The sequence below is a fragment of the Eublepharis macularius genome, chromosome 15 (assembly GCF_028583425.1).
Source record: "Eublepharis macularius isolate TG4126 chromosome 15, MPM_Emac_v1.0, whole genome shotgun sequence".
Classification (NCBI taxonomy): domain Eukaryota; kingdom Metazoa; phylum Chordata; class Lepidosauria; order Squamata; family Eublepharidae; genus Eublepharis; species Eublepharis macularius.
Genome location: NC_072804.1, coordinates 56,841,830 through 56,866,776, shown reverse-complemented (window position 1 = coordinate 56,866,776; position 24,947 = coordinate 56,841,830). Strand labels below are relative to the sequence as shown.

The window sequence follows — 24,947 nt, the reverse complement described above, 5'->3', positions numbered from 1 at the left end:
AATGACCTCACCTGGTGGTTTCACGTGGATGTTAAAAAAGCACACTCACAAAAAAGGAGGGCAGTGCCCTCTGAGCGAGGACGCTTGCTCTCTCCTGCACTCCAGGGATGCAAGGACAAAATCTGACCCGTGACTTGCTCAGCTCTGTGGGCCCCCTACCAGGAAGGGAGAATTTGCACTCAGGCCAGCTCGGCAGGCCTGTGCCTGAGCACCTCTTTCAGGGCGACCAGCCGCTGCTGACAGCCTGCCGTTCAAGGGCGCATGCGTTTCTTTTTCTGGAGTCTCCCAGCTTCACAGATTCACAGGACTTCGCTGTGTTAGAGTCCAGTAGCACCTTTGAGACTAACCAACTGTATTGTAGCATAAGCTTTTGAGAGCCACAGCTCTCTTCGTCTCTCTGACGAAGAGAGCTGTGGCTCTCAGAAGCTTATGCTACAATAAGGTTGGTTAGTCTCAAAGGTGCTACTGGACTCTTTACTATTCTCCCAGCTTCACAGAAGCCCTTCGGTTTCCCGAAAGCAGTTCCATCCTGTCGCTTATTTCTAAAATGTTGGTTTGGCAGCCCTTCTTTGGGGAGCAGCTGCCTCATCGCTGCCAGTTCCGGAAAGTAACATTTGCCCAATGTACACCAGATTGGATTTTTGAAAAGGAAATCAACAGCTTTTCAGTGTTTCATGCAATGCCCCCCCCTCTTCCTCCTCCCTCTACCAGCTGCTCTTGTGCATTCAAGGGGGGGTTTCTTTTATTCGCTGCTCATCAGATTCTATTTTCAGCACAATTAACTTCATACATTTTCTGGATAAAATAACTTGGGCCCAATCTCCACTCAAAGGATGGGGTCCACTCGCGCACAAAGGCATTCTTATGCACCAAGAATTTTTTTGCCTTGAAGAACCCAGTAGGGGTCGCCATAAGTCGGCTGTGACTTAACAGCACTTCACACACACACACACAAGCAACGGGCAAATTATCTTCCTTTATGTACAATAGCTGGAATTTGACTCAGGCCTAAGAACCCCTCCTTCCATCACTGGGTGGGGGGGGGGTCCCCACAGGAGTTGGAGGCATGAGTTGCTGTGTGTGACACAGAAGCAAAAATGTGAGCAGTGCATATATACTGTATAGTACAAGTGTTTATAAAAAAGTTTTTTCATAAATTTATACACAAGACAATGAACAATAATTCACTACAAAAGGTGCATGTAAATTCATACCCAATGCAATAAACAGTATACGGAATACACTTACAAAAAGATCCATAGGACTGGGTTCATGCTTGAGGACACTTACGCTATTCAGTTATGTTTCACTCTGCTGCTCTTAAGAATTATGAATATTGTAGTGATTCACTGTTTATTGCATTGGGTATGAATTTACATGCACCTTTTGTAATGAATTATTGTTCGTCTTGTGTATAAATTTATGAAAAAACTTTTTTATAAACACTTGTACTATACAGTATATATGCACTGCTCACATTTTTGCTACTAGTTCGGTCAGGTGAGCTGTAGGGTTATTGCCTCTTGATTGTTTCAGTGTGTGCCACAGAGACAGAAAGGATGATGCTCCAACAGGTCCCAAGAGGTTAACAAACAAAAGATTTTCCACGTTGGAAAGAGAAGGCAGTTTATAATGTGTGCATGCAAGGGCTATTTATTTGTTCTCTGAACGTCGGTACTCGGCTGCTTTCTGCTTTCCCACGCTCAGAGAAGTTGACATGAGAGCAAATAAATTTTTTAAAAAATATTTTAGAAGGGCAAAGATTAAACAACAAAAGCTGAAACATCCCACTGTCTGTTAAAACGATCCTGACAGCATTAAAGGTGGTGTTGTGTCCATGTGCGCAGTGGCTGCGCTCCAAGGTTCTCGGCACAGGGCTGAATTGGAGCCAGAACGCATCGAGGACTTTTCTCAGAACTGGAGCTCAGCACTGGGAAATGTGAAGGAATAACAGTGACGAGAGTGCCACTGAACATGTGAAGAGTGCCGGTCCTTCAAAGAAGCCAAGCTACGGCCATTACAGGCGATCAAGGCTCCGTCCAAAATCCGGGAGAGGATCCCATGAGAGAAGAATTGGGCCAAAGTCCTCAGAAGAGGAAACGGCCATCTTCAAAGAGTCCCTTTTTCGTTTAATTGCACATGTAGAACACTTGCTCTGGAGGAAAGCCAACATGATTGCAAAAGACAAGCTCCTCTTCTTATTTCAGCGGAGCACCCGTCATTGCTTGCTTGCAGCTCTTTTTGCTAGAACCCCTGAATGGCTTTATACGTTGGAGGCCCAAGAAGCTTTGGATCCAACACAGAAGGCAGACCTGTCAGCAGAACTTCTGAGGGAGCCCCGGGTGCCCGGGTTTGTTCCTTGTTGGAGGGCTTCTTTAATTAATCAAAGGCCAATCATAACCTGTGCCTAACTGAGTACTGCTTGTGGCCATGGTAACAGCTAATGAGGGCTTTGAACTGCCCCCTCCCTCTGCCTGCAACAGAAGAAAATGCAAAGAAAGCGCCACAAAAAGGCTGTTTTGAAGGTGGAGCAGCGCATGGGTCCAGCTTGCGGCAGTGAGTCTGCCCCTTCCCCTGGCAATGAATTGAGGGAAATGGAAACCCCTTTGTGGATCAAAGGAGTCTCTCTGAGTCTCTCCGGTCTGGCTCCTGCCTGCCTGTCCACAGCTTGCAACCCTGCCAGGCTTCCATGCCTCCAGTGCCAACTCCCTCCGGGCCTGTCTCGGCTACAGCTGGTGGGAGGGAGAATATCATACTGCACTCCCCTGTCAGGTTGGCACCAAGGCCGACAGCCTCATCACCCACTGGTGGAGGGGTCCAGGTGCGCTCCGTCTGAGGTCTGTGATGTGCAGTGATAAGAATTCAAGCTCTGGCCAGCCTGGTGATTTCTTCCTTCAGTTTTCCTAAGTAAAATGATGGGCTTTACAAGAGAGGTTTGATCCCGGAAATTCTGGCCTGAACTCTGGAATTAGGGTGGTCACACACGACCTATTTCCCTTAAAGAAAAGAGCTGTTTTGTAGGGGGCATTATACCCCACTGAGGTCCATTGCCTCTCCAAACTCTGTTTTCTCTAGGCTTCACCTCCCCGCCACCAATCTCCAGGAATTTCCTATCCTGGAGTTGGCAACCTTCCCTGAGACCCACTTTCTAGAAGAGAGCTCTGCTTTTTCCAGCAGAGCTCGATGCTGAACGTGAGCAAATTTACTCCTGGTGGGTGGGATTAAAGAGAGGGTTCCCGTGCGTCTGGTCCCCCTCACGGAGCGCATGGACTCTCCACCTTCACCAGCCCGTGGCCTCCGTTCTATTTGCAGAAGCCTGACCCTCCTTCCACGGGCTGTCCGTTGCCCTTCCCTAAGGTCTGCTTAGAAGGGCTCTGATGGTCTTGGGGCGGGGGGGGGGGCACAGCCTTTTCTTCCTGACCTGCTGCCACTCTTGAATGAAGGCATTGTGAGCGACCTTTCGCCCTCCCCTCTGCAGGATGGAGTGACGCATCTCCTTGGTTTTTATAAGGCTTCCACAGGGACAGCTGGAACAAAGAGCTTTGTGTGGGGAGGAGAATCGAGGCAATCCAAGGCGTTCGCGGTTTAGCCAAGACTTGCAGTTGCGGGACTGGAAGTCCATTAAAAAAACCCTCGGATGGGCCGCAAGCGTCTCTTGTGGTCAGAACATCGGGATTGCCTCACTGGGCCAGACCAAAGGCCCCCCTAGTCCATTGAACTTTCTTCCCTGTGTATTTGTCTATACCTTTTCAAGCAGCCATTTCAGCCAGTGACCATCATGTGGCAGGGAGTTCCATGTGATGGTGTGATGAAGGACTTTCTTTGGTCTGTCCCAGGGGTCATTTCGTAGAAAAAGAGCTGGAGGAACTCATTAGCATAACTCATTAGCATATGTCACACCCCCTGACATCACCTATCCTGGCTGTTTTGGACCCAATCCTGGCCATTCAGGGCTGAAATTGGGCCCAAAATGGCAAAAAGGGGCTGAAAATGGCCAAAAGGGGGCCCAAAATGGTCAGGATCGGGCTGCTGCTGAGTGGGAGAGTGATTCACCACCCGTCAGAGTTCCGATCCGGGCTGTTTCGGCCCCAATCCAGGCTGACACGGGCCCAAAATGGCCGAGAGTCAGGTTGGTGGGGCCACCTGACATGTGACCTCTTTGGGGAACTGCCGGAACTGCGTTCCCGCGCGTTCCCCCTCGAAATGAGCCCTGGTCCGTCCTCAGTCTATTAATCGTGATTTCATATTGGAGCGGCCTTCAGTTGAAATATTAAGAGGGAAGGAACAAAACTCGGTCCCCGTTCTCTATCCCATACAGTTTCAGAAACATCTATCATGTTCCCCCTTCATCATCTTTCCCCCTATACTAGTTGCCAGTTGGTTGGCAGCTCCAGGTTGGGAAATTCCTGGAGATTTGGGGGGCGGAGCCTGAAGAGGGTGGGGTTTGGGGAGGGGAGGGGCCTCAGTGGGGTATAATTCCACAGAGTCCACCCCCCCAAAGCAGCCCTTTTCTCCAGGGGAACCGGTCTCTGTCGCCTGGAGATCAGTTGAAATTCCAGGTGGTCTCCAGCCCCCACCTGGAGGCCGGCAACCCTACAACACCCTGATGCGCTTTCACTTCCCTTCCTAGGGGGGAAGGGTTCCAACCCTTTGATTATGCCACAAGTTAATTAGATGGCTGGGCCTGTGGCATTCCAGAGGTCACAAGAAAGAGGGCATTGAACTCATTAATGCGGCTGCTATTGCTCTCTTGCGACTCACGTCTCTTCTTCATACATGACCTGGGCACAGTCATACTTGACGCACAGGTTGTCCTCAATTTGTGTGGGTGTGTAGCGGCCAATTCAGATCACAACAATGGCACACATCACAAGGGGGTTTTCCTGACCCCAAACCGTCCTGGGGGAGGCCTATTTGTTCTGTTTTGAAGACACATAGCCACATGGGTGGGTTTCCCCAACGGACCAAAGAGCATTTCCAGAACCTAACGTATCTAATGTCTGCCTGTCTAACTGCCACGGGCCTCTGCCCGGAGAACCTGTGGGATTGTGGTTTGGTACTGAAAGTTCTGTTAGAGCTCCTTCTCGGGTACACAGTTCTCCAAGGGGAGGGCCTGGGTGTGAAACCAGTTTCAGGGACTGGAAAGTGGGCTTGGTGCTGTAGGATGAATCGTAGAAATGAAGGCCGGAGGGCCCTGATTCCACCGCCTGGACTCCATTTGAGATGGGGCACCCGTGCCGGACGATGCTAAGGAAACTGCCTGGCTTTGGGCTGGGCTTTTCTTGCAACGTACTGGAGTGCAATTCTGCCCCTTGACGTGGGTTCTCCGTGCACTCTGGGGTGGGAAGGGGTTTTCCGCTGCCGCAGCTCACTCTGTCTCCTTCCTTGTAGGACGGGTGCCACAGAGCCCTTCACCATGCCAGAGGGAGCCCGCCAGGGCAGCACCAAGAAAGGAGGCAAGGCAGGTTGGTACCCGAAGCCCTCTCCTCCAAAGGCAGGAGAGTCACTGATGCCCCCCCCCACAAGCCCCTGCAGCCCTCTGCCTAGCGGGTGCTTTATTTTTGCCTGGCTATGGAGACGCGGACCAGGGCCCTCGGATGCGGACGGTCTCGGCCCTCTTTCACTTCTGAAGTCTGCACCTGTCTGGCATTGAGGCTTTCTTCCTTCCGCCCCTGTGAGCGGCAATGCTTTAAATGTTCGTTTGAGGAGGGAGGGAGGGGAGAGGGAGAAGGTGCCTCGGCTTTTCTTCCTGCACTGCCTCCTCCCAGAATGCATTGCAGTAGAAACCACAGCTTCAAAAGGTGAGAAAAAAAGCCACAAAAGGATGTTGAAGAGCCAGCTGGGCTTATTTTTAAAAAAACATAAAGACCAGAGCAGGGGGAGGCAATGCAGAGAGGTGTGGGGGGCAGGGAGATGGGCAGTGCCTCCACCCTGCCTGAACTGGTACTTCGGATGTGAAACCAAAAACTGCCAGCCAAGTGTGCTGGGTGCCCTCTTTGGAGAAAGTGGACGGGTTCTCCGCTAGCCCTGTTGGTCTCTGCCCTCTGCAGCACCTCGGCCCGCGTCCGTCTCTTCGCTGGGTGGGATTGGCTCCAGCATGGCCTCGGACCCCATTTTGGGGAGCTGCACCTCGGTGAACACCGTCTGTTCAGACAGCGACCGCCCGGTCAGCCTCAGCTCCTCCGCCTCCTCCGCCTCCCTGCAGGACAGCCAAAGCACCTTCGGCAGCAGCGGCGGGCTGGGGGGCTGCCCCGCCTCATACCCGCACCAGAACGGCAGCGACATTAGCCTGGACCTCACGCCGCTTGCCCTTCTGGATGGTCCAGGAGAATCCCAGAGGGGGTCCAAGCACTGCGGCTGGACTACGAATCCCAGCAGGAACAAAGAGCGCCGGGCTAAGCTCTCCCATCTGGACCGAGTAGTGCTAGAAATCGTCGAAACGGAACAGGCCTATGTGAGGGACCTCCGGAGCATCGTGGAGGTAGGAGAGAAGCGGCCGGATGTGCGAGGCTTTCCTTGATTGCTTTGTAGCTTGTGCTTGCTTGCGCTCTCACTCGCCCAGGCTGGTGTGACTGGGCTGCTCCCTGTTTCCATCCTCATAACAGCCCTGCGAGGGAGGCCAGGCTTAGCCAGAGGGACCGGCCTTTGCCCAGGAACTCTCATGGGCCAGCCCTGACAGATCAGATCCAGGGTCCACCTAGTTCAGCATTCTGTTTCTCTGACTCGGTTCTCCTGGAAAGCCTTCAAGCAGGGCACAGAAGTGTCCCTGTATTGTTGCCTGACAACAGCTGGCTTGCAGAGGGTGGCTGCCTCTGAACATGGAGGTTCGATTTAGACATGTTGTGGCTTGAGAGCCATTGACGGACCTCTCTCTCTCTCTCTCTCTCTCTTCCGTGAATATCTTTAATCCCATCCAAAACGGTCTGCAGGGCATCCCCACATCCTCTGGCAGTGAATTCCACATGAATTGCTTGCTATGTGAAGAAGTCGTTCCTTTGGTTTGCCTGGGGCCCCTTGGCAATCAGCTGTATTGCCTGGCCCCCAAGTTCTAGTCTTGTTCCAGGAGAGGGAAATACATTTTCTTTCTGCCATTCATCAGTTTTCTAAACCACTGTAATCTCCCCCCCACACACACACACACCTCCCCACCCACTGTTGCTGCTGTAGTAGAGTGGTTAAGTGGTTGGGCTGCGAATCAGCACTCTGCTGGTTCAGCTCCCACTTCTGCTCTGAGCTCCCCAGCTGGATTGTGGGGATAAAGATAATGCTGACTTTGTTCACCACTCTGAGTGGGCGCTAGCCTGTCTAGAAGGGTGGTATGTAAGTTGTTATCATGAGAGCTGCTGTAGCCCTAGTGATTCAGTGGTTGGGCTGTGAATATCTTGAATCCCATGCGCATGCGCAGAGGGCACTCTCAACTCCCCTCTGTCTGGAGATCAGGGGGCGGGGCCACCAGCCATGTGACCGTTTTCGCCAAGGGCGACTTAAACTTTAAAAAACTCCCCCCTTGTTCCAGCTGACCCAAAGTGATGTCATTGTGCGGTCCTGGGAGCGTGCGCGCACTTTGCGCACGTGCATGTGGTACTAGGGGCACTACCTCCCGCCAAGAGTTGCTCCCTGTGCTGGCAACCCACTGAGTTCCACCACCTCTTTTCCCAGAAAAAAAGCCCTTATAAGTGCCCTTATTATTATCTAAGTAGAATTAGAACCCAGGTCCCCTGGATCAATTCCCACATCCTATTGGTGATTTGGTTCTCAAAAAGCCAGCAGGTGGCCGTGTTCTGCTCCCCCCTTTTAATCTTTACAAGCTCAGAAAAAGTCAAAATGCCACTGTAAAAACCCACCTTCCTGTGTGGCCAGGCCTTGACTGAGAAACCTGACGGAAGCAGCCCTGTCTCCACCGCCTGTTTTCCCCACATGCCCACAGTCCCTGGGGGAGGGCAGAAGCACACGGGAATCCAGCTTTAGTGGGCACAGATGCCTCCCTCCCGAAAGAGTCACGCTTCATGAGTTTGCATTTTATTTTCCAAAAGGACCAGCCAAAAAAGGTTTGTGGCTTGGGCATCGACCCTGACGGGGGCTCAAACCTACGTTTCCTTTTAATCCATTTTGCAGAAGCCTAAATTGTTTGGCTGGATCTTTGTTCTTAAACCCCCCAGAAAGGATGGCTGGTGGCTCCTAGCCTAGCTGACATTTTCCAGCCTCGTTGAGAGTTTTATGGAGCAGGCCTGTAGGTTCCAAGACACTGAGAATTAATAGCAGCTTTCTGTTTGCTCCGTTTTTGGCCCGTCAAGGAGCAGTTAAAAGTTCAGTGGAGTGTCGTGCATGGTGAGGCTCAAGAAGAGTTCCACCGGGCCTGGCTCCAGGCCCAATGGATGGCTTCCGGATCCCATCAGTGGCCGTTTGAAGCTGGAGAGAGTGGGGCTGTCAGCCAGGCCATGCAGGAGGGAGAGGCACCTGGCTGTTGCTTCCTCCCTTGCTTGTGGGATTCCGGGAGCCGTCTTGCTTGCTTGGCCCTGTTGGAAGCATTGCTTTGATCAAGCAGTTCTTAGGCAAGATGCTGGGTCATGTGTTTTTCCTCTGAGTCCTTTAAATCTCAAACAGCATCCCCCAGTGTCAATTCACACATGCAGGGCTTTTTTTCAGCGGGAACATGGTGGAACGGAGTTCCGGAACCTCTTGAAAATGGTCACATGGCTGGCGGCCCCGCCCCCTGATCTCCAGGCAGAGGGGAATTGAGATTGCCCTCTGCGCTGCCGAGCGACGCGGAGGGCAATCTCAACTCCCCTCTGTCTGGAGATCAGGGGGCGGGGCCACCAGCCATGTGACCATTTTCTCCGAAAGGAACCCACTGAGTTCCACCACCTCTTTCCCCAGAAAAAAAACCCTGCACACATGCACCTTTTCAACTTGGGTGCGGGTAGAGCGAGGGCCGCTTGCAAGAAAGATGGGAGATAGAGCTGAATTATAGGGCGCAATCCTAGGGGTGGTGGCTTGTCCCAGCAAATGTGAAGAAGGTTGCATTTTTTATTCCCATCCCCATGAAAAGCTCCTTGGCTATGTAGCAAAGAGTCCAGTAGCACCTTTAAGACTAACCAACTTTATTGTAGTGTAAGCTTTCAAGAACCACAGCTCTCTTCGTCAGATGCATGTGACGAAGAGCTTCTCGAAAGCTTATGCTACAATAAGTGGGTTAGTCTTAACGGTGCTACTGGACTCTTTACTATTTTGCAGCTACAGACTAACACGGCTAACTCCCCTGGATCTGTGTCCCTGGCTATAGAAAGTTAGCAGGGAAAATGGTTCTTCTGCAGCCTGAATTTGCTAGATTCTTATGTGCATGGGTTTTTTTTTAATGGAGCAGTCTATTTATTTGGGGAGGGAAGGCAGCATGGTGTAACCTGATCTCATCAGATCTCAAAAGCTAAGCAGGGTCAGTACTTGGAGGAAGACTTTGCAGAGGAAGGCAATGGCAAATCACCTCTGCTTCTCAGCTTGCCTTGAAAGCCCCTTGCTGGGATTGCCATAAATCAACTGTGACTTGATGGCACATATTTATTTATTTCCTTTATTTATAGCCCCCCCACCCTCTCCATTCTTGCTGAGACTCAGAGCAGATCAGATTATGTAAAACAGTGTAAAGAGACAGCATAGGACATCCAATAAGCAGTGCAACAGGATCAAGATTACAAAAGTTGAGAGGTGGGGGGTAAAAGAAAAAGGCATTGGAAATTATTTATCATAAACAATGCAGAAAATGGAATTACACAAGTAGAAGACAAGGCAGTAAGAGCAGGATCACACATACAGTAATCATCGGGATAGACTACAATCCCGTTCCTTCGGTAAGGAAGCGGCGTTCTGATCCCTTCCCTCTGCTACAGCCCTGTTCCCACTTTATGCTGTTCCTTCAAACATATATGGGATACATTGCTCCTGCCACTACCCCATGCTCCCCACCCCAGAGCAAGACACAGAACTCAAGAGTCCTGGCCGCTTCTCTGGCACCTGCCTTTTCTCTTTCAACAGATGGTTGCCTGCACTGCAGTTTGGTTTCTGCAGCTCTCAAGGACAGACCTCTGGTTGGGTCCTTTCCCTCCACCTCTTCCTTCAGCCTCTCCCTTTCTTGTTGTTAGAATTTCTGGAATTCTTTCCGCTCCCCTGGGACCATTAAGGGAAGGCGGGGCAAGGCAGAATGGGGTCTGTCTAGCCGGAGAGGTGGCACCTCCGTCTTCCCTTTCTCAAGGGGGCGGGAGGGGGGAGAATCAGGCCAAGTCCTCCTCTGTTCTTGCACAGGCTCCCTGTTTTCCCAAAGTAGGTTTGTCCCATTCGCACATTACATTTTGCAAGTTGGCCAGTGGCAAGCTGGTGTCTATCTCAGTTTCCCATCTGCAAAATGAGAGCAATGGCGGCTACTGCCTCATGGGGTTTGATCACAAGCAAGGGCAAAAATACTTGCCGAGTGCATTGCATATTGAGAGGAATGCAGGAATTAGAATGCTTATTTTCCTGGAGCCAGTGAACGGAGGGAAATTAATAGAGCCCCACTGGGTTGAGCAGAGGCTGTTTGCCACCTGCCCTGGGTTTCCCAGTGGCCAGCCAGATACAAGCAGGGGGAGGGTGACGTTAACAGCCCTTCCCTTTCATCACAAGGAGACTGCCTCTGGACTTGGAGGCTCCACTTAGCCACCCTGGTTTATATGCACCTGTCAAGCTTTCCTGTTCCTTAAGAATTTGCATAGTTGAGGTCCTGTAAGCCAGATGCTGTTGCCACGTCTTATGGCAATAAATCGCATAATTATGCACTTTGTGAAGCATCTCAATTTGGCTGTTAAGGCCAGTGTTTGGGGTATATGAGGCAGAGTCCCCCCCTCCCCTCTGTGCCATGCATAAATTTATAAATGAATAGGAAGAAACAGACGATACCCTTTTAGTGCGGAACTTCGTTGGTGCCAGAAGGTGACGGGGCATATGTGTTTCCATGTGACTGACGCCTCCCCTCCCCTTCCCACAGGACTACCTGGGATGCATCATAGACTGTGGGCAGCTGCCACTCAGACCCGAGCAGGTCAATGCTCTATTCTGCAACATTGAGGACATTTATGAGTTCAACAGGTGAGTCCTGCCACTTTCTTACGCCTGGCCTCGGGGAAGGAGGGCCAAGACTCTCGGAAGGCCCAGGCTGCCTTTCGGGGTGCAGCTGCTCCACTCCAGACAGGGCTAAAAATCACTTGGCTACCACCATCAGGGAACCAAGCCATTACTATCCGGCTCTTCTGGTGACCAGGACTTTTAAAAAAATATATAATCTTCCTCCATAAGGAGCAAAAGAAACTCAAGCCTAAGGGGGAAACCAACAAGGGTGACATAATGAAGAAATGGTGTGAGGGGACAGTGTTGTATAGTGGTTAGAATGTCAGCCTAGGTCTGGGTAGACTCTAAATCCCCATTCACAATGGAAAAGTCACCGGAGACCCCCCCCCTCTCTCTCGGCACACCCTCCCTCACAGGATAAAACGGGGCAAGGAAGAGCCGTGTATTCTGCCCTGAGCTCTTGGGTAAGGGGGGGAACTGATCTCTGTGGCCTGGAGATCAGTTGTCATTCTGGGAGCTCTCCGGCCACCACCTGGAGGCTCACCCAAAGCAGAGAGAGTCACGGAAAAGTGCATCTGTGGCCTCCCTTTGTGCCACACCCCCACACCCCCAAGTAGGCACTCCGGTGGCTTTTTTGCCCCAGAATCTAGACGCTGGGGGGTGTTCTCTGCTGTCACTGAACAAATGTTTGGCTGAATTTGTTTAGCTGGTCTTTATCTGCTAGACAGGAGGAAAGCGGAATGATCTCTAGGGTAGCTCTGGAAGGTCGTTGTCCCAGAAGTTGTGGACAGAAGGCTTCGTAGTGTGTGTATGTGTGTATACGGGGGAAACAGGCCCAACTGCTTTCCGCTGGGTTATTGCTGAGGTTAAGGTCCTTTCGGATGCTGTGGATGTCACTGACTTAACGTACTCCGCTGACTTACTCCTTGGCAAGTTTTTAGCCACGCTTAGGTTCTTAAAATCTTGCTAGAAATTTTCTCCCATCTTCTCAAGTGAGTGGGGAGTGCATCTTTTAACTGGGGGAGCAGAAAGCGTGGATTCATCTTCCCCTCCTTCCATTATGTGTTGTGCATAAAAAAGGAGTTCTGATCTGCTTGTGGGGGTCACAAACGGAACCAAAGAGGAAGAGTTGCTCCTCGTGGAAGTGCGCAGAGCTGGTGCACGTGTGCTGTGCTCCCGTGCCCGCCAAGCATGATTTTGGGTCTGCGATGAAAGGTGTGTCTGGATGTCTGTCTCTTTTCCCAGCATTGTCCAGTGTCTTGATTACACCAGAGGAGTTAGCCGTATTAGTCTGTAGTTGAAAAATAGTAAAGAGTCCAGTAGCACCTTTAAGACTAACCAACTTTATTGTAGCATAAGCTTTCGAGAACCCCAGCTCTCTTCGTCAAATGCATCTGACAAAGAGAGCTGTGGTTCTTGAAAGCTTATGCTACAATAAAGTTGGCTGGTCTTAAAGGTGCCACTGGACTCTTTGATTACACGAGTGATTGAATGGTCCATATTTTAAACAACCTTAATTTTCAGTTCTTCTGTGCTTAGGCTAATTTGTTGAAGTGTATTGCAGATCTGAAATGGCCCCAGTAGCAAGCGTAGAGAAAGAATGCGAAGGGATGCATGGCAATGGGGCGGGGAGGGGGGCAGCCAAGCCGCAGACTTCCCTTGGGGGGTCCAGCCTCTCTTCCAGGCCTTGGTGATCCAGGATTGTTTTTGCAGCACTTACATTGTAAGGGAAAACGGTGGGTTTCTCGAAAAGGAAATGCTTTGAGCGCTGGAATTTGCTGAGCCTGTAACTTGAGCAGGACTTGAGGTGAAGGGCTTAGAGAAGGGGGATGCGTGTTGGGGGAGATGGCAGGCTGCACAAGTCTGGGAGTATCGATTTTGCAAAACGGGCATTGCCCTGGTTAGATCCTGGGTGGCTGCTAGTCTGGAGGGAGGAACTGCTCCTTGGCTTTCTCAAGAGACGTACCAGGGTCTGAGCGTGCCCAGAAGTGACCCCGAGGGCTCCATGGGAGCTTCTGACCAGAGAGTGTTTTCATTTCTGCTGGATGAAATGCCAGGCTAGAGGTGGCAGCACTGGGGATCCCTCACCTGGTTCCCTGGCCTGTAATTTTGCTTCTGGAAGTGGCCACGGGGTGCAGGAGCTATGGAATTGCGGGGAGGGGGGTTAACTATTTGCCTATGCACAAAGTGGGCTGCATTTAGGGGTGCCTGGGTCCCCTTACCATCCCGGCAAGAGGCAGGGGGAACCTGGCACTTCCCTAGAGATCTTCTCAAGCTCCCCGGGCAGGCATGATGATGTCACAGAGGCCAATTTGGGCCGTGGGAAGTGTGGCAGGATGCCCACCGCTGGGTGTCATGATGTCACTTCTGGAAGTGATGTCACTGTGCTTGGCGGGAAAGCACCCACTGTGCCCCAGCCCACGAGGTGTTTTGCTTCCTGGGCCCATTCCCCGGGCCTTTTTGCCCCACCAGCCAGGTGAGTGGCAGCGGGGGGCAGAGGCTGGGAACAGGGCATCCCCTGCCCACACCAGGGGCCTGGCTGGCAGCCCTGGTTGCAGCCTCTGCATCCCTTCCCCTAAGGTCAAAATTGTAAAGTAGTAAAGAGTCCAGTAGCACCTTTAAGACTAACCAGCTTTATTGTAGCATAAGCTTTCGAGAACCACAGCTCTCCTCGTCAGATGCATCGTCAGCTTTTGAGAACCACAGCTCTCTTCATCAGATGCTACAATAAAGTTGGTTCATCTTAAATGTGTTACTGGACTCTTTACTATTTTGCCACTACAGACTAACTCGGCTAACTCCTCCGGATCTATTCCCCTAAGGGCAGGACTTTTAGCAGAGCAGATGCACAGGGTCCAACCCTGTGCACTTCCTTCCCAGCTAGATCCCAGGTCCTGGCTCAACATGATTCCATGCACATTCTAGGTCTGAATGCTGGCATTTGCAACATGGGGGAAGAAAGGGAACCCCCGAATGTGTTGGGAGAAGAGCACAACTGCTGACACATTGCACGTAAATATAAGAGATCTGTCAGCCATCAGAACTCTCAAGAGCCCCGGGCGAAGCTTAGCTAAGCACCTGGAGGATTCCGGGCTGGTCCCGTTGTCCTTCCTCAGTCCTGCAGCGAATGGGCTGAAGCCCAGAGCTGAGCTGTCCGACTCTCAGAATAGCAAACTGCTGTGAAGGGGCCATGAAGCCTCTGTTGAAAATGCCCAAAGACACAACTCTGGCTGTTCCAGTCCCCAGAGACTCCCTTTCTGGTCTCCTGTGAGCAATTCCTCCTTGCTGTAGGCGAGTCACCAGGTTACTGGCTGGGCCGAGCCCCTGGCCTTGGCTGAAACTGTACAGATTCAGGGATTCAATCGTCCTGACCCCCCCCCTTCTCCCGGCCCCCACTTGTGAAAAGGGGTCTGCTGACCCTCCTCTGGGTCCCAAGAGGACATTTGGGGAATTTTAAATCAAATTGCATCACATGCCCTCATTGATTTGATTCCTGGATGTGGAAGGAAGGCCTTCCTGACCCTGGGGGGGGAGGGGGGGTTATAGCTGTTAAAGAGTCAGAAGCCTTCCTGCGTAGCCAGGATTCACGGCTCCTAGCCGTTGTTCTTAACCAGCCCCTCTCTGCTTTTTCTTTCTCTCAACCCCTCCTGTTCCTTTTTATTCTTTCCCCATCGCTCAACCAACCTGGCCCCCCATCTGGGTCTGTTTAAGAGATTAAGCATAACTCAGTGGGGGGTATGAATGGAGGCTGGGGGAACAGAGCTGATTGGCTGGTCCTGACACCAGAGCAGCCCCTTACAAGGTAACATGGTTAACGCTTTCGGCGAAGGATCAGCGCCTGCCGTGTGTCTGCTGCAGTTGATAAAAGGAAAACCAACATTTCTGTCCCGCTTTCTCGAATAGCTCAAAATGCCTACAGTGTCACACAAGGTTAACTTCCAGGAATAGCAAGGGGTGGTGGATATTCCTTTATTTATTTATTTTCGATTTTTATTCCGCCCTCCCCACATTTCCAGCAGGTTCAGGGCGGATTACAAAGTTGCAGAATTTCTTGGTCCTTTTTCAGCTCCTTCAGATTTGAGTCCAAGACACTTAAGACGTGGGTTAAAATTGTATTGAACTCCATTAACTAAACTCTGTATTGACAAATTCATGGAAGATGACTTAATGGAACCTCCATGTTCAGAAGCAGTGTACACTGAATAGCTGTGCTGAGGGGCAGCCACACTGGGCTCTGTGGCCCATGTGTAAGCTTTCTGGAGGCATTTGGTTGCCCGCTCTGAGATGCAAGACTAGGTGGACTGTTGGTTTTATCCAGCACAGTGGACCCAGAATACTTGCACAGCAAGCTCCTTGCTTCCCTTACAAACATAGAAACATTGAGCTGGAAGGGAACCCAAGGGTCATCTAGTCCACCCCCCTGCACAATGCAGGACATTCATAGCTATCCCCCACTCCCCCAGTATGCCCAGGGGACAGCAAAAACCTCCAGGATTCCTGATCAATATGGCCTGGAGGAAAATTCCTCCCTGATGCCACAGTGGCGATCAGCATTACCCTGGACATGTCAGAAAGAATAATGATAATAATAACAACAACATTCGATTTATATACCACCCTTCAGGACAACTTAACGCTACACTCAGAGCAGTTTACAAAGTGCGGTTTGTGCCACAAACCAGAGACATGATGGAAAATCGTGCCAGGAAGATGCTGTCGTTCTGGGAGTTTTGTGCGATTTTGCACGGCCAGTAATTGGGCAAGGCAGGCCTAGTCAAAGGGAAGTCGGGCATCAGCAAAGAGATGCACGGAACCTTCTTGTTCACAGAGTCAATGTTTGTGGTGTGTTGTTATGTTTCCTCTCTTTGAGCAGTGAACTGCTGGAAGATCTGGAGAGAAACACCAGTGCTTGCGCCGTGGCAGAATGCTTCGTTCAAAGAGTAAGCATCTTTCATCCCCTCCCTCTGGCTTTGGAGAGTCCCACAGGGTAGTTTGGGTTGCCCCTTGCTCTTAAACGTAAGGATTCGAAAGCATCCTTGTTAAGTGAGTAAGGAGACACGCTCATGCGCACACACTTCCTCCTAGAGCCAACAGCATGCCTGCCTCAGGAACCTGTTGCAAAGTGGTGCCCTTTATAGCCTGCTAAGTGAAGCCACAAGGCCTCCAGAGAAAGAAATGGCACACACTGCAGTGCGCTTTAATGTTGTTCAATGAACTCTTGCAGAGTGAAGAATTTGATATCTACACCTTGTACTGCATGAACTACCCCAAGTAAGTATGAATTCTTAGACTGCACCTGCCCCCACTTTATCTTCACAACACTCCTGTGAAGTATGCAAAGTGGAGAGTGCGTCCTATCTAGCTTCATGGCAGCATGAGAATTTGAACTCGAGTCTCCAACCCTACCAAGCCTCGTCTTCCTCATGGCCTTTCCCACACCACCCCTCATTTCACCCTGCATGCTTCTCCACAGCCTCCCCTTCCCCATCTCTGCACCTCATCTGCCAAGCCACAGCTTCCTTCTCCCAAGTAGACCATACAAGCTCTCTGTTTGCGCGGAAGCTGAACTGCATTGCCTATATTGCCTCCATTGCCTCGACTAGAGCCAGGGCCTCTAGTCTCCCACCCGGTGGAACACTCTGTCTGCTGAAATCAGGGCCCAGCAGGACTTACTATCCTTCCACCGGGCCTGCAAGACAGAGTTGTTCCGCCAGGCATGTGGCTGAGGCTGGGCCTCCGCTGGCCTGAAAAAAAGGGTGTATAAAATCTTAACCCTCCCTGTGAAGGCTGTCCACCATCCTGTTTTAAATGTGGATGGATTTTATTGTGTTTTAATATGTTGTTTTTATTGTATTTTGTATTTTAATATGTTGTTATCCGCCCTGAGCCCACTCGCGGGGTGGGCGGAATAGAAATTTGAAATAAATATTCTTCTTCACCAAGAGCACGAAGCACCCTGCTAGTCCTGTTCAGTCGCAGTTATCAGGGCTTTGGGCACAGCTCGGTACACGCCTTTGTTAATTAGAATATACTGAATAAGAACATTCCTGGTGTCTAGAGAATTGCCTGCTTCCTCCCTAAAAACAAACTCTGTGGAATCCCAGTTGCTTAGCAAAATCTTGGGGTGGAGTGCGGCGTGCCCTTCTTGACTTGTGTTTCCCCTCTGCCCCTTTTTTTCTCCTTCTTTCCTGTCCACCCCCCTCCATCTCACTATTCCTTCAAGAAAATAACCCTCTTTCTCCTCGTCTCCCTCCCTCCAAGCTCCGTCTCTGTGCTGCGGGAATGCATGGAGACCGACTCCCTGGCCAAGTTCTTCCGGGAGAGGCAAGCGACGCTCTCGCACGTGCTGCCGTTGGAGACCTACCTGTTGAAACCAGTCCAGAGGATCTTGAAGTACCATCTCCTCCTGCAGGTCAGAACCTCCCCTGTCGTGGCCCATCAAGCTCACCTTCTCGTTCATGGCAGGAAGGGCTGAGGGCCAGCCAAAGTGCTAACGTCACAGGGGGCATCTTTTCTTACATTAGTTTAGTTCCATTTATTTGCTTAAGACCTGAAGTCATCCTTAAATAATATTCACAAATAAGTACAAAAAAGGAGTTTGTGGAAGAAATTGATACACACACGTGCACTCATACGCACAGAAAGACATCAGTGAACCAAAATAATGGAATAGCGAACCCTCTAAATATCTGTATAACATAATCACAACAAACTTTAAAATTTTGTTGTCACCTCTGCAAGAAACCAAAATCAGTGATCCTAGGGAATTCATATAAAAGTGCTGTGTTAAGAGTCATGGTTTTGTTCATGAGCAAGATTTGGGTCCAGTAGCATGTTAGAGACCAACTAGATTTCCGGGGTATGAGCTTTTGAGAGTCAGAGCTCCCTTTGTCAGATAGTCCTGACTCTCAAAAGCTCATACCCAGAAAATCTGGTTGGTTTCTACGGTGCTACTGGACCCAAATCTTGCTCTTCTACTACAGACCAACACAGCCACCCACCTGAAACTGTCTTCAGGGAAGGTTTTGTTCATGTCAGACAATAAGTAACAGCTCTTTTTTAAAATGCTATTAACCTAAAGATTCCACCAAGGAGACTTTAAAGAAATCTCTCTCGGGGATTTCTAAACCTAAAGATTCCACCAAGGAGACTGTAAAGAAATCTCTTCCGGAGATCCTTGTATCAAGGGCTATGCTGTAACCAACTCCACTTGGTCACATCGTTTGAAAACATAACTGAGTGAAAGCATCCCTCCCTGAACAGTGTGGGAGCCCTGGAAAGTATCTCTGTATGTGACCCTTTTCAAAAAGGCACCATCTACACAATAGATGAGTACATTGAATTATAGGCATGCCCAGGGCTTTTTTTCAGCAGGAACGCGGTGGAATGGAGTTCAGGCACTTCTTAAAAATGGTCACCTGGCTGGTGGCCCTGCCTCCTGATCTCCAGACAGAGGGGAGTTTAGACTGGCGTGGAGGGCAATCTAAACTCCCCTCTGTCTGGAGATCAGGGGGCAGGGCCACCAGCCAGGTGACCATTTTCTCTGAGGGCTGACCCAAAGTGACATCATTGTGTGGTCCTGAGTTCCACCACCTCTTTTCCCAGAAAAAAAGCCCTGGGCATGCCTCATTGTTTTTCTGGGCTGCATATGTGTGTAGATGACACCGGCACCAACGAATAACTGCAAATCATGGAGTGCTTTGCAAAAAAAAAACAACCTGTCAGCAATTTTGTCAGTTTGTTTCATGAACTCTAGACACGTCATGTTTGCTTTAAATGCAGCCAGTTCCAGCTGAAATTCATAAGAAGCGTGCAGCACTCACAGTTCGGAGGATTCGAATGCCTGTGAAACAAGAACAACTTATTATCTATTTATATTATTTCAATTTTATTCTGAGGCTACTGTTAACAATATAAACCGTTTGAATTATTTCTAAGTGTGTTTTATTCTACTTTAGATGTATTCCGTTGCAATTAAACTGCTTTGGAGGAGTAGAACATAAATGTTTCAAACAGATAAATGCAGGCAATCTCCCCGCTCCACTCATGGTCTCCCTCCACAGGAACTAGCAAAACATTATGATAAGAGCAGCCCTGGTTACGAGGCCGTTGAAGAGGCCAGCATCACCATGACCGCGGTAGCTTGGTACATCAACGACATGAAACGCAAGCAGGAGCACGCCACTCGGCTGAAGGTACAAGCGATTGCACGGCATCCTTAGCAAGACCAGAACTGGGCACCAGCTCCAAATATAAAATGCAAAAAATCGGTATTTATTGGCTTCTGCTGCTGCTGCTGCTTCTAGTCCTGGGCGTGAGGGGGCCCTGAAGCGTCATCACTGCCAATTGTATTCAGCATCATCTTGAGCTTCTAAGGTTCCACCAGGCATCTCTTTATGTCAATGAGGACTACGGCTGTCTCGCACTGAGAGACAGTTTGGTGTGGTGGTTAAGAGCGGCAGGACTCGAATCTGGAGAGCCAGGTTGGATTCCCCACTCTGGGTGACCTTGGGTCTGTCTCAGCTCTTTCAGAGCTCTCTCAGCTCCACCCACCTCATAAAATGATTGTCACGAGGAGAATAATCACACACTTCGTAAACCTGTTCGTTAAGGTGTCCTGAAGGGCAGTATGTAAATCATCATCATCATCATCATCATTTGGCTATTGCCTCAGCAGCAAGCCGCTCTCTCTCCTGGTCTTGGCCCACCCTGTAATATGAGGATAGTAATACCGGCTTACCTTACAGGGTAGTTGGGGAGGTAACGATAATAAAATCTATGGGAAGCACTTTGGAAGTGTGAAATAATATCAGCAGTTGCCACACTTATATTGCAGAATGTCCCACTCCATTTATATTCAGTCACAAAACCTCTGCTTGGAGGAAGACATTTTTGCCATTTTTATTTTGCTGAACCTCCAAGGGAAGTCACACAATGTATTATTGTTGCTGTTGTTAGGTCACCTATTCTTTCCATCCTTTCTCGTAAGGAGTGCAGGGCAGTATACAGTGTTCTCCCTTCCTCTTTTTCATCTTCAAAACAACCTGTGAGGTGACTGGTCTGAGGTCACCCAAGAAGTTATGCAAAGCACTTTAAGTTATAAGCGAACCAGAGAGATTCCTTGCCCGCTGCCACAGGGCACTGCTTTGCTTCCCAGACTAGCACCCCTCTCTCTTTCCACTGTGTCCCGCCATGAGTATCTTCTCTTCGATAACTTCCCTGACCCGTCTGCCCTTTGCAGGAGATCCAGGGGTTGCTGGTGGGCTGGACGGGCCCAGAGCTCGGGGTATTTGGAGAACTGGTTCTGGAGGGGCAGTTCCGGGTGCCGCGGGCCCGCAAGGAGCGCGTCTTCTTTCTCCTAAGCAAGGTGATCCTGATTGCAAAGCGGCGCGGCGAAGCCTTCATCTACAAGAGCCACATCTTTGTAAGAGGGGCTGACTATGTGGGGAGGGTGGGCGGGAAGCGGGCCCAGCATCTCTGGAGTTTGGGAGTGTCCCAAGTTGCAGAAGGGTAGGAAAGTGGGAGCTGTGGTGGCTTCTGACGGCTCCTTGCCCCACTGACTCTGCCTGTTTCTCTTGGCTTCTCAGTGCTGCAACCTGGCCCTGCAGGAGAACACGAAGGACCCACTGAGCTTCCGGATCTCTGACTTGTCCATACCCAAACAGCAGCACCTGGTCCAGGTAAGCGGCCGCGCCCATGGAGAGTCCGTGCTGAGCCGGGCGGGGAGTGAAATTTCAGAAAATAAAGCCTTAAAGCACTTTGTGCGTTTTTGAAAGGTAGGACTGATACCTGCGTCTTGGCCCAATGAAGTCTCCCATGAGCGCAGTCAAAATGTACTGAAATGCTCACCTTCCCTTACACAGGTGAAAAACCAAGAAGAGAAACGGCTGTGGATTCACTACCTGAAGCGCTTAATAGTGGAGAATCACCCAGCATCCATTCCTCAGAAGGTATCTGTAGTCCTGGGCAGGAGGGATGAACTCTAGCATTGCCTGCTGTTTTCAGATGTTCCCCGATAGGTTTTCCAGTTACCCACTGGTGGTGGGCAATCTCATGTTGGTTTGACCCCATTGTCCATTGATTGCTGGTGATCGGCGGGAAGTGACAGACCACCCAGCAATTACCCTCCATTACTCAAGAGGAGAATGGCCAATATGGCCAAATAGTGGTGGATCTTGACGTCATTTTTTAAAAGGAAAACAGGGACGCCCAAGATGGCTGCCGTTTTTCAAGATGGCTACTGGTTTCGCCTTTTGGGGTCTCAAGAAATCAGTGCTGGTATGACAGCTAAACATACAACTGATAATAACTTTATTTTTATTTGGAAAATGCATATGGTTTGGGATGCACATAGATGGATCCAGTGGCTGGATCCGAGCGATCACCTTGGCTCCTGTTTGAAAGCGAGCCAGCGATGCTCTTTTTCCATTTGAACGTGCTCCCACCCAAAAGTGGCTACTTGGCAGCAGACCTGACACGTTCTCTCTGTGTTTCTTTTTGATGCAGGCGAAGCAAGTCCTGCTGGAAAACAGCTTCCAGAGTAAGAGACCCCCCGCCTAAAGATTTTGATGGGTATTTGGGCTCAGCTGCAGAACATATTTCTAGGACTCCAGTTGAGCTCTGTGTGTTCGTTCAAGAAACCAAGATTTTCCCTTTTCTGCAGGTTCCCCCGAGGTCTCCTTTGACTCCCCAAAGAAGCCCCTGCCGTCCCCTCAGCTGGACGAGTCTAAAGGTTGTGTTCGTGGCAGGCGACAGTCAGGTGAGAAAAAGAGGCAAGCTGTTCTGAGGGTCACAGCAAGAAATGCTTTGAAAAGACTTTGATCATTTGGTCAACTGCAGAACTCACTGCCACAAGGTGTGCAAATGACAGCTAGTATGGGTGGGTTTTAAAATGGGCCGGACAGATTTTGAGGGATAGTTACTGAAACTGTGCTGCAATGCACGTTCAGAATGCATGCCAGAGATCTGCAGCCCTTGCAGATACCGCTCTGCTGAGTTACCTAAGGATACAGCACCGTTCAAACAAGACCCATGCAAAGTTGCACAGCAGAGTGCTTTGCCTTATCAGCATCAGGTTTAAATCAGCCCATGTGTATACTGGGAGAGGAGGAGATTATGGCAGCACTAGGGATCTCCCTGGTTACCTGAAGAAACCTGCTGCTCACCCCAAGAGACTAGGCCAATGCTACACGGATAAAGTCGCTTACTCTTTATGGCAAAGTTAGTCTGCCCAAGCTTTGCATTCAAGCAGCATAGAATAGATGTCAATGGCATTCCAGTGCCATTATTAGACATCTTCCCGCGTAATATTACAAAGGTACATGGTGAACTTTTTAAGTATATGTTGTCAGCAACAAGAGTTGTATATGCAGCAAAATGAAAGACAGAATTTTGTCCAGATGTGGATGGATGAATAAACTACATGAACATGCATAGCTAAACTAACTTCTTTTATGCGTAACAGGCCAGTGCTGGAATTTCTGAAAAAATGGAGAGATTTCTTTGAGAATGTACTTGGAAGTAAAGAATAGTTAATATGGACATCGACTAATTATAAAACTAAGGTTTTAAAAATATTGAATACAAAATGAGAAGTGTAAGACTGAATATAGAGTGTTGTATAAAATGTTGTGTATAAGCAGGGCTTTTTTTCAGGGGGAACGCGGGGGAACGGAGTTCCGGAACCTCTTGAAAATGGTCACATGGCCGGTGGCCCCGCCCCCTGATCTCCAGACAGAGGGGAGTTGAGATTGAGCGGCGCGGAGACTGAGCGGCGCGGAGGGCACTCTAAACTCCCCTCTGTCTGGAGATCAGGGGGCGGGGCCACCAGCCATGTGACCATTTTCTCCGAGGGCAACCCACTGAGTTCCACCACCTCTTTTTGCAGAAAAAAAGCCCTGTGTATAAGTAATTAAGGAGAGGGAGAAGAGTAATATTTTTCAATTTAGCTGTGCTGTTATATTTCTCATCTATGCTTAAATCTACTATATGTATACCATCTCAGCTTTTTAATGCATTTTCCGTAGTCTTTTTCTTTTTAATTTTTTTTTTTTTTTTAAAAATGGCATTCCAGTGCCTTGAGTATAACCAGGCAGTTCTCCAGGCTGGCCGCCCAGTCCATTCTAGGCACCCCTTCTAGGTGCTGTTTCTTCCCTCCCACAGAGCCTCCTGAATACATGTATAGCCCGGAGAGAGCCCGGCGAAGCTGCCCCATCCTACTGCTGGAGAAGAGTGGATCTTACCGCCGTGGCCGCAGACAGTCTGGTGAGGAGGCACTGGACGCGCATGGCATGGGCATGTAGGGAAGGATATGGAACCAAGCCTCTCGGAGCATTGTCAGCACAGCGCACGCTGGCGGCCAAATTTGTAAATTGCCAAATGGTTTGTGTGCTCTGCTGATTGCCACTAGAGGGCAGTGTGCTGTCAGGAAACCTATGGTCTCCCCAGCCAGAGGCAGGAAAAGGAACTATGGAGCCGGGCGATCTAAATTCTTCCCTGGCCGTTTCCACGCTACTTACCTTCATCCAGAATGCCGCAGAATGTTGCAAAAAACTCGCATGAGAAGATGCTATCTTCTGTGTTTTTTTTCGCAACCTTCCGCGGAGTTCCGGACGAAGGTAAGTAGTGTGGAAACGACCCCTGCCTGTTCGACAGTATTCGTTGCAACTCGACAAGAGCCCTCTCTGTCATAAAGTGACTCTTCCTTATCTTCCATCTCTCCCCCTCCTCTGCGTTGACATTGCTCTCTCTTTTCCCCCTTTCCCCAGAACCAGCCAAGGAGTCTGAGGGGTCGTTTCAGCAGGCGAGTAAGTCCCTTCCTCTCCTAGCTGTGTATGTTTAGGGGCGATGAGCTAAACTGGATTCTGGTCTGCTTCCCATCTGTCAAATAAGAATAGCGAATGCCCCGCCTCGCAATGTCGTTGTAAAGCACTACGCTTTCCTTTCCTCCCAATCTCAAGACTTGCCGAGATATTTCTGTGAATTACAAACCAGCCCTTCGCCCAAGAGTAAAATCAAATAATGTTCTCAAAGTCTTTTCCTAGAAGGCTGAGATTGGGTCAGAGGGGGTTAATTATTTAAAAGGGAGGAAGAGAGAGTTGAAGTTGTTTGAGAGAGAGAGAGTAGCGTCTAGATATGGAGCCATTTCCATGACAAGTTTTGTAGAGTCAGATGTGGTTTGAACAGAAGTGGACAAAAGTGCAGAAAAGGAATATTCTTCTGGGTCTTCTTCCAACTCTCTGGCAAATGATTGCCCGTCCTCACTTGGCAAGGAAATGGCTTGTTCAGGGCTATGATGAAGCCAAATTTGCCTTCTGATTACAACGTCTTCTAGATCCAGATGTCTGACCCCAGCCAAAAGAAGCAAAGAGTCCTTGGGCACCTTAAAGATCAACAGATTTATTGTGGCACAAGCGGACCAGAGCCTGTTTTCTCTCATGCAAGAGGTAATCTTGGCGGGCTGATGAAAAAGGAGAGACCTCCAGCTCAGAAAAGCTTCTGCCACAATAAATGTGTTAATCTTTCCAGGCGTGATGAAACTTGGTAGTCCAGAACTCTGGAACGTCAGTTCAAGTGATTCCAAATAAATACTGTGATTTGGGAAGAGGCCGTAGCTCCACAGTGGAGTATCTGTTTGGCATGCAGAAAGGCCCAGGTTCGATCTTGGCATCTCCCACCTAAAAGATGGGTGTTTATTTGGAATCACTACCAAGAGTCTCATAGCACTTTAAAAGACTAACAGATTTATTGCGGCAAAAGCTTTTCTGAGTCAGAGGTCCCTCCTTCTTCTTCAAGACCCAGCAGCCTGCCAAGGATACTTCTTGCATGGGAGAAAATGGGCTCCAGTCTGGTTC

The 24,947-nt window shown here is 49.8% G+C and overlaps 1 protein-coding gene across 1 annotated transcript in view; it reads left to right on the top strand.

Annotated features, from left to right (window-relative positions):
- The first annotated feature begins 6,073 nt into the window (after positions 1-6,073).
- PLEKHG2 (pleckstrin homology and RhoGEF domain containing G2) overlaps positions 6,074-24,947 on the top strand; it is a 30,087-nt gene continuing 11,213 nt past the window's right edge. Inside the window, exons 1-13 of the mRNA XM_055000109.1 lie at positions 6,074-6,481; positions 11,015-11,115; positions 15,968-16,034; positions 16,319-16,365; positions 17,356-17,506; positions 19,158-19,289; positions 20,336-20,518; positions 20,682-20,774; positions 20,958-21,044; positions 21,601-21,634; positions 21,758-21,853; positions 23,257-23,358; positions 23,862-23,900. Of these exons, the coding sequence (XP_054856084.1) occupies positions 6,098-6,481; positions 11,015-11,115; positions 15,968-16,034; positions 16,319-16,365; positions 17,356-17,506; positions 19,158-19,289; positions 20,336-20,518; positions 20,682-20,774; positions 20,958-21,044; positions 21,601-21,634; positions 21,758-21,853; positions 23,257-23,358; positions 23,862-23,900 (1,516 nt within the window). The 5' untranslated portion in view covers positions 6,074-6,097. The remainder of the gene's footprint in view (positions 6,482-11,014; positions 11,116-15,967; positions 16,035-16,318; positions 16,366-17,355; positions 17,507-19,157; positions 19,290-20,335; positions 20,519-20,681; positions 20,775-20,957; positions 21,045-21,600; positions 21,635-21,757; positions 21,854-23,256; positions 23,359-23,861; positions 23,901-24,947) is intronic.